Source organism: Marmota marmota, unplaced genomic scaffold (assembly GCF_001458135.2).
Source record: "Marmota marmota marmota unplaced genomic scaffold, marMar, whole genome shotgun sequence".
Taxonomy (NCBI): Eukaryota; Metazoa; Chordata; class Mammalia; order Rodentia; family Sciuridae; genus Marmota; species Marmota marmota.
Genome location: NW_026000103.1, coordinates 120,230 through 129,692, shown reverse-complemented (window position 1 = coordinate 129,692; position 9,463 = coordinate 120,230). Strand labels below are relative to the sequence as shown.

The window sequence follows — 9,463 nt, the reverse complement described above, 5'->3', positions numbered from 1 at the left end:
CTCCTGACAGGTAAGTCCTCATGTGTGTAGCATTTTTGTGCATTAATCATAGCAAGTGTCCTGGTCCATGATTTGAAGAGTATGTGGAATCAACTGCATGGTGGCCAGACCTTTATGATGAGCCAAATATTCAGGACCAGACAGCAGAGCAATGACAACAGAGCTGCCTTCCCCTTCTTACTTTGTACCTCAGGATTCCAAGGAAATCATGCAGAGGATGCTGGACTTCTATGGAGAAAGATTAGTGGTGGAGCCACCTTATCCAGCCTTTAAGTGATAAGAAGACCCAGCCAAACAAATGGGCCACATGCAAATATATACGTGTTGCCTAAATATATGGAGATCTACTTCATTTTCTAGATGAAGTTCAATAACAGCATGCATGTGTATCATCATTTTTGCAGTTAATAATGCTGATGTGGAGGCTCTTTAGGGAACATTAGACACTTTCACTCTGAAAGAAATGAACAGTATGCCACAGACTAGGAGAAAACATTTGCAAGTCATATATCTGGTAAAGTACTTGCACCTATTGATATATTTTTTAAATGCTTTGAAAACATAATTATAAAAAACTAAACCAAGAAAAATTGGTAAAATATTTAGATGGATATGTCATCAAACTAGAAACATGACCATTATATTATTATATATGTGGAGATGGTAGAACCTTCGTCAGAAATCATGGTAGTTTAGGACAGATAATGAATATAAAATGGCATGTTATTACAGAGGAGCCCATGCCAGTGTGAGGACCTTGTGTATCCACCACCCTTTCTGAGGAAAGCCCACCAGCATGTTGGCTGAGTCTATGGTGAAGCATGGGATGTGGCCCAGCAGAGGTGACAGGACCCTCATCCATCTGGATTTCTGTCTTGGCTGTTGTGGTTGTGAGACATGCAGAGAGCATGGTGACAGGTTAGAAGATTCCTGGTGTCCAGATCCCAAATCTCAAACACTGTAAGCATTTCCTCTAAATCCATCATAATGATGTTTGTTGAGCTTAAAATGAAGAATCATTTTGTTCTCAATATTAATTGTTGATTTTAAACATTAGTTTGTCTCTAATCTCCTTGAGTATTTTGTTTAAAACAACTCCAACATTGTACTGAAAGTGCCAGTAGAACATTCTTCTAATTTAGTAGGATCAAGTTAATGACATAACTTATTCATTGACTTGATGGTGAGTACTCCAGAAACTTGGTAAAATCAAACATTTATTACCAAATCAGAAACTTTGCTTCAATTGAAATTTGGTCTGAAAATCCTGTTTATCTTTATAACTCTGTATTGCAGGCTCTTTAAAAACCAAAAATGCATCATATAAATGATATCCTTCAACAACTAACTTAGGAAGTTTTAGAAAATGAAGCCCATGTTTACAAGTCACAGAGCTGATAAAGAATATATATATGAATTCTTAAAACTCAGAAGAAAGCAAGTAACCCCAAAGACTGAGAAAATATATTAAAAAAATGTTTCACCCAAAGAGAGAGACAGATAGCAAGTAGGACAGGAAAAAATGATCATTATGAAGCATCAGGGCAGTGCAAATAAACCACAAGTTGACACAACAACATATTTATTGGACTGGCTATAGGTAAAAGTCCTTGTCATGGAACTTTGGCATGATTGTGAAGCAATTGGAAGGTTTATAACCGGCTGCTGAAATTAAAAAGTCATTCAACTAGTTTGGAAAACCATTTTATACTTGATTAGGAAGGCAAAACCTATACCTACCATATGAGTCTGCAAGTCCATTCCCAAGAGAAAAGGAAGCCCGTATCTATGCACAGACTTGCATATGAATGTTCTAGGAGCTTTATTTGGAATAGTCTGAAATTGGAAACAATTCAATGTCCATCATGAGTGAATGACTGAAGAAATCATAGCATATCTACATGACAGAACACTAATCGGTGATTGAAAGCTATGAATCATGATACATAAGCATAGGGATGATTATACTGAGGATAAGTAGACAGACCAAAAAGGAGTGAATTCTGTAATATCCCATTTTGAACAAATTCCTGATATATAAAAAGGAAAACTAATCTATAATGACAGAATGAATACTAGTGTTTATGAGGAAACAGAGCCTCTGGTATTTAGAAATGAGATGGTCAGAGTTTACAAAGGGACACAGCAAGATTTTTAAGGTGACATGGCCATATTTAATAACTTTTTGGTGGTGATGGTAAAGTGAAGGTCAGGGCATTCAGAAATGCCTTTATTAAGGTGTATACTTAGTGTGTTCCCTAATAAAGTCATATATATAGAGCAAGATCTTCAGAGAAGTTGGAGACAAAAGTTAATGTTCATTCACCCTATATGGACAGCAGCTTCTCCAAGAGATGGTGCAACCTGCAATCGCAGTGACTCCAGAGGAGGCCAGCCTCAGCAACTAAGCAAGGTCTGAAGCAATGTAGTGAGAACTGTCTCAAAATAAAAATAAAAAGTTCTGTGGATGTGGATTAGTGCTAAAGCGCCTCAGGATTCAATCCCAGGAACATCATTAAGAACAAAAATTTAACAGGAGTTTAATTTGGAAAAATAATTCTAAAAAGGGGTCGGGGGGGCAGGGCAGAGGAAATAATAATGAAAAAATGGTTGGAAAACACTTTTCTTAACACATGTAGTGAATGTGTAAAGGAAAGTAAAAAGAGAATTAGAAAATACTGGGGTGACGTTCAGAAAATTGAAAGCATATTGGTTCCTATTTAAGGCATAGTAACAAGTCAAGGGCTTCAGAGAACCTATAGGTAAAGGGGCAAGATCACCCATCTCAGGTAGCCCAGCAGCATCTGCAAGATCCCCAATGGCCTTGCCCTTGCCTTTCCTGCTGGCCCTGGTGGTGCTCAGCTGCAAGAACACCTACTCTCTGGGCTGTGACCTGCCTCAGATACACAACCTGGGTCTTGAAACTCCTGACAAGAATGAGGAGGGGACCTGGACACTCCTGGAAAAAATGAGGAGAATTCCCACTTTCTCCTGCCTGAACTACAGAAAAGAATTTGCTTTCTCCCTGGAGCAGCTGGAGGGTGAGCAGGTGCAGAAGGCTCAAGCTGTTGCTGTCCTCCACCAGATGACCCAGCAGGTCTTCAACCTCCTCAGCACCCAGGAGGCCTTTGCTGCTTGGAACAAGACCCTCCTGGACACCTTCCTCACTGGTCTCCATCAGCAGCTGGATGACCTGAAAGCCTGTGGGACCCAGCAGGTGGGGGTGGAAGAGGCTCCCCTGGGGGCTGTGAGGAAATACTTCCACAGGATCACTGTCTACCTGAAGGAGAAGAAATACCTGCCTTGTGCCTGGGAGGTGGTCAGAACAGAAATCATGAAATCCTTCTCTTCATCAGCCAACTTGTATGGAAGACTAGGGAGCATGTAATGAGACCTGGTCCAGCAGGGAAATACTTCTCACTGATGAACACACCTTACCACACTCCCACAAGTTCTGCCATTTCAAAGACTCACATTCCTGCTGGATTTGTGAAATGAATTTCGTCAGTTTATCAGATGATTTCAGGAATATTAGGCAATATCATTTTTCTACACATGACCATGATGATGTATCTGTTTATTTAAATATTTATTTTTATACTATTTATTAGATTTATTTTTGTTCATATAACATCAGATGTACCTTTACATTGTGGCTGAAAAAACAAAATATACTTTACATACATATATTTCTTATTTAGCTATGTGTATTAAATTTGTAGTAGTGATAACTTTTCTGTTCTTATTCTTGAAAAGACAAGTAAATCCTGATTTTGCTATTTTATTAAAAAATGAATGGTAGAATTGACTCACCACTAATGCTAAATTTACACTTTCCATAATAATTCACTTTATCTAAGCCAGCTTTTGTTTTTTCCTCAGGATGTTGAGGTGAACATGGCAAACACCAAAGACAGTTATTGGTGTCTTTGGTCCCATGTTTCGAGACAAGAAAACCTAAACTGAATGATCCTACTTAATATCAATTGTGTTAAAAGGTATAAGGAGGAGTATGAAAAAACCAATTAAATTCTCTAAACAGAGGGTAATTGCAGCATGTTAGGAGAGAAAGGTGAAAGCAGGCACATCTTCTATAATTTGACTGCTAGACAACCAAGTTCAAATGCCCATTGAATAAATGAGTTTTCAATTTACAAGAAATAAATGTCTAATGGGTCATAACTGTCAACTGGAAGTCCAGCAATGGAGGTGGTCTTGTGGAGAGAGAGTGTAGAGAAAGAAAAGGATTAAAGCTTAACCCTGAGGACCTTCAACTTTTAAAAGGATGAGAGAGAAAATTGAGGAAGGAGACAGAGTTGAAAGATGCTGACATTAGAAGGAGAAGAGGAGAGAATGGCAGTAAAACAGTGTCTTTAGGAAATAAACTTGCTTAGAAGAAGAGGAATGAATGGATTTATGGAAGATATGGATTGAAACACTTTGGGAAAGTGGAGGGCAGGGAAAATCTTAGTGATCTAGAAGAATCGATCAGTAGAAGCCATGTTAGCCAAGGTAGTGACGAATAAGAGAAGAGTAATTATGGTTGAGATATTTTTTTAAAAAAAATTTAAAAAAGAATGAGAGGTTGTAATCTGAGGCAGAGGAGAAAAGTGGGTTATGATCTGAAAAATAGTGTAGAGTTTTCTTTTTCTATATAGATTTCACCTGTGAAATATATCTATGTTCAAGTGGATTTCATATATTGGCAAGACATATTAGTAACTTTTCTATTGTATTAATGTTAAATCATGATATCTTTAATTACAATGGTCATTTTTCCTATATTAGTAAGTATTATGTTAAATGTCAGTAAGCTGCTCTGTGGGTTGAAACCATCACCACAGTGGAAAATTAGATAGAACTAATGACCTTGTGAGAGGTGAATCTTAGAATTAGTGAGTGGAAATGACACTGGAGAAGGTGGCAGGTGAGTAAGAGTAGAGAAGAACTCCCCTGCAGCACGTCACCTGAGGGGCCAGTCATTTGAATTTCCATCCAATTCATACTTACTTTGGTCTTCCTTGGCTTCTGGTGCAATCATAGCTTTCTAGGAATATCACCAAGAAGTAAAAATGGTGAGTTGAAAATTTTTGGAAATACTGGCTCAATGTTGTTGCATTTTTATTTTTCTGTTTGACTTCTAACCTCAAGATGAAAATGAAAGTAATTCAAAAACATCAGGACAACTCTTTGCTCAGGAAAATATTAAATGAATAAGAATGTGTAGGTACAACTAGGCGGTGACCCCCATCAGCACAGAAAGAGGCTTTGAGGGAACAGCTGACTGCAGAGCTGACAGAGTAAATGTTGTAAGACTGAATATTTGACAGTCTGAGACCTGGAGGGACTTCAGTCCGATTACCAAAGCAGAGTTCCCTAACCTGAACCCAGACCAGGGTGGTGTGAGCAGGGAGTGGAATACAGAGAGAAAGAGGGAGAGGAAGATCATGTAAGCTCACTCCTTTACCCACAGCTGGGAAAAAAAGAAGACCAAATTAAAATGCAACAGGAACAACAAGGTCAGTGAAGGAGATCAAGCAGTTTAGCCCAAATTGTGGGCTCAAAGTCCTGCTGAGAGTCGCCGTCATTTTGTGGAGCCCACAGCTGGCCTGTTGCCCTACAATAAATTAAATCAACATGACATCTCCTCACCTCCAGGTAGCAACAAATAAAACCAAAGAGACTGTCCCTGCAGAGGGATGTCACTATAATCTGTGCAGAAGGACCTTGTACATGAATCCCTCCTAGCCAAAAGTTGCTGAAACCCCCTACCCCTCAGCAGCCATCAGAGGTGTAGGGGAGCAGACTGCCCTGGAAGTGCTAGCCTAACTCCACATGGCCTTAGTGGCAGGCTAGATAGAGAAGGCACAGAAGCCCCCAGTGGCAAGAAATGAAAGTGCATAACCAGGCAGGAAAGCAGTCTGTGTCCCAGCAGCAGATGGGGACAGTCTCTGGAAGTTAGAGCTGTAGCAGGTCGGAGATTGGACATGGGTGGGATGGCTGTCTCACTCCCAGGCAGCAGAGGGGGACAGCCCCCATGATGCCTAACTGCAGTCAGTAGGAGCTTGGACCATGTCTGTGTCTGTCCCAGTCAGTGGAGGGGAGCAGCTCTAGTGGTTTGTGACTATGGGCAGTGGGATCTTGAAGCCAAGCAAACTGGTTAAGCCTCTTTCTCAGTATCAGAAAAAGTGTCCCAGTGATCTGAGTAGGTCAGGGGGGACACTTTTGCACCACTTACCACCCATGGAGAACCCACAATGACAGGCCCCATGCTTGCAGATAGCCACCAAGCTCTGTGACACTTTGAAAAGGACCCTAGGATGGAGAGTGGGAGGGGTGGTGACCCAGGACAGTCAGAGTGACTGTCCAGATCCAGGCATCCTGAGTTCCTGCACACAAGATAAACAGCCAACAGACAGAGTGCCACACCCTTGGAGCATCCAGCTTTAGGACATTGGGCTGATAAATGAGAATATGATGGTGGGGACAACCACAGCAACTCAAGCATTGGCTCCTGGGCCCCAGCACCTCTTGGGGTTACCCAAAGTTGAGAGAGTTAGACATATATTAAAGGTTCCAAATCCTGACAAAATCCAAAGAGAATGCAATAAGAATGTTCTTCACCTTGGCATGTTTAATTATAAATAGCTCAGCGGTCAACTTTGACTATATATGTATTACTCTTCACTTTGATTTCATATTTGTGACCATAGTATTTGATATTGTGCCTCAAACAGGTTTCACTGTATTTCTTCTAATGTTTTAAAGCATTTATTGAAATTATTCTCTTTTTTTTGAGCTCAGATTTATATTTTCTTCCCTTACTCCCTCTTTTTTCTCTTAGATTACCTGCTGTCAATTGTCCCCATACATTTTTTTTTCTTCTTGCCTTGATGTGCATTTTAGTTTTCTATGTTATCTTCTTTCATTCATGTTTTCTCTTTTCTTTTGTCCAAATTTTCTTTCCTCTCCTTTTCTGTATCTATATGATGTTATCACGACATTGGTATATTTAATTGATAATAATGATAATAATATCTTTTTAGTCTATTCCAGAACTGTACTATGAGTTTATACCTGGGTTATAAAAACTGTGGAGAAAAATTCCAACATGTTTTTGGTGTTTTCCTAAGGTTGAATAGTATGTGTCTTTGCTCTGAAGTGATTGTAGTAAACAGGGATGACTAGATACTCTCAAAGTGGTAATCATATTTATCTTAAAGTGATAATGAACTGCAGACAACAATCATTCAATGAAAGTATCAACAGAGGTGTATTTGCCAAACCTGCAGCTCTGAGGGGAAAGAAGATCATTAAATAGTCCCTTACGTAAATAAAACGATAATCATTGCAATAGATGATTGGATAAACTAGCAGTATAAAAAAGGAGGGGAACAAACCACACCAAAGAAACCAGAACAATTGACCTCATATCTACCATATTGAAAGAAATGACATAAAAAAATTTAGAAAGTTCATAGTGAAAATCTTTAACAAGCTAAAAGAAGATAAGAAATGAACTTAGAATAAGTGAAAGATAATTTCAATAAAGATGTACAGATTATGAAAAATACAAAACAGAAATACTAGAAATGAAACTCAATAAACTAAATTAAGTTTTCAGCAGAAAGCTTCACTAATAGATCACTTTGAAGAGAGATTTTGAGGAATATGACACATTATGATTTATACAAATTAGTTATATTAAAGTCATCGAGTAAATTTATTTAGAAAGTTATGTTGATACTAATAGCTTTTCAGATTTACTTTTGACTGAATGTTTAAATTTAGACATTTTAAATTCAGTATTGAATACAAAGATTAAATTTAACAATTTTACTTATTTATATATTTACTTATAATATTTTCACTTATAATAATGGCATATTCATTGGGTATATAAATACATACACATGTATATTAAAGCTTAATAGGCTGGACATGGTTGTGTGCACCTTTAATCCCAGTGATTCCAGAGGCTGAGACAGAAGGATCACACGTTTGAGGTCAGCCTGAGGAACTAAGGGAGGACATGGTGCCTTAGCAAGACCCTGTGTCAAAATAAAAATTAAAAGGGTTGGGGACGTGGCTCAGTCATAAAACGCTTCTGGGTTCAATACCTAGTAAGCTCCTCCTCCATAAAAAATTAATAGGGGTTTCAGTTGGGACAATAATTCTAAAAACAAGTTTGGGGGCAGGGCAGGGGGAATATATAATGAAAATATGGTTTGGAAACATTAAACACATGTAGTGAAAGCATAAAGGAAAGCAAAAACAGAAGTAGAAAGTACTGGTGACATTCAGAAAATTGAGAGCATATTGGTTCCTATTTAAGACATAGGAACAAGTCAAGGGCTTCAGAGAACCTAGAGGCAAGGTGCAAGAGCACCCATCTCAAGCAGCCCAGCAGCATCTGCAAGATCCCCAATGGCCTTGCCCTTGCCTTTCCTGCTGGCCCTGGTGGTGCTCAGCTGTAAGTCCACCTGCTCTCTGGGCTGTGACCTGCCTCAGATACACAACCTGGGTCTTGAAACTCCTGACAAGAATGAGGAGGGGACCTGGACACTCCTGGAAAAAATGAGGAGAATTCCCACTTTCTCCTGCCTGAACTACAGAAAGGACTTTGCCTTCCCCCAGAAGCAGTTGGAGGGTGAGCAGGTGCAGAAGGCTCAAGCTGTTGCTGTCCTCCATGAGATGACCCAGCAGATCTTCAACCTCTTCAGCACCCAGGAGGCCTTTGCTGCTTGGAACAAGACCCTCCTGGACACCTTCCTCACTGGCCTCCATCAGCAGCTGGATGACCTGAAAGCCTGTGGGACCCAGCAGGTGGGGGTGGAAGAGGCTCCCCTGAGGGCTGTGAGGAAATACTTCCACAGGATCACTGTCTACCTGAAGGAGAAGAAATACCTGCCTTGTGCCTGGGAGGTGGTCAGAACAGAAATCATGAAATCCTTCTCTTCATCAGCCAACTTGTATGGAAGTCTAAGGAGCATGGAATGGGACCTGGTCCAGCAGGGAAATGCTTCTCACTGATGAACACACCTTACCACACTCCCACAAGTTCTGCCATTTCAATAACTCTCCTTCCTGCTGGAATTGTGACATGAATTCACTTTTTCAGATGTGTTCAGGCCTTTGCCCAACATTGCTTTCAAATCTATAAGCACTAGACCCTTACATCCCTGCAGATGTGTCTATTTATCTATTTAATTATTTATTTAACTATTTATATAATTTTATTTATTTTGTCTATATGATATTATGTATATGTTTGCAATATGATTAATAAAGCTGAACATTATCTTTATATTTAAGAAGTTGATATTTTTGTTCTTCATTACTTTTTAAATTTCTTTAACTCTTTACATTCTTGGAGGGAATGAGGGATTGGATTCATTTTTCTTTTCATTCTTTTCCATTTTATTTTAAATTGCAACCAAAATTTTAGTTCCAAATGCTGATT

The 9,463-nt window shown here is 39.2% G+C and overlaps 2 protein-coding genes across 2 annotated transcripts; both read left to right on the top strand.

The window, feature by feature from the left end:
• The first annotated feature begins 2,818 nt into the window (after window positions 1–2,818).
• On the top strand, window positions 2,819–3,388 carry LOC107156482 (interferon alpha-5-like). The gene has a single exon (XM_015502558.1). The coding sequence runs from the start codon at window positions 2,819–2,821 to the stop codon at window positions 3,386–3,388; it is 570 nt and encodes a 189-aa protein (XP_015358044.1).
• A 5,039-nt stretch (window positions 3,389–8,427) lies between these two features.
• LOC107156481 (interferon alpha-5-like) lies at window positions 8,428–9,033 on the top strand. The gene has a single exon (XM_015502557.1). The coding sequence runs from the start codon at window positions 8,428–8,430 to the stop codon at window positions 9,031–9,033; it is 606 nt and encodes a 201-aa protein (XP_015358043.1).
• Window positions 9,034–9,463: the final 430 nt, after the last annotated feature.

Excerpts from the sequence above, each read along its gene's own strand:
- LOC107156482 (XM_015502558.1), top strand. The coding sequence starts at position 2,819 with ATGGCCTTGCCCTTGCCTTTCCTGCTGGCCCTGGTGGTGCTCAGCTGC.
- LOC107156481 (XM_015502557.1), top strand. The coding sequence starts at position 8,428 with ATGGCCTTGCCCTTGCCTTTCCTGCTGGCCCTGGTGGTGCTCAGCTGT.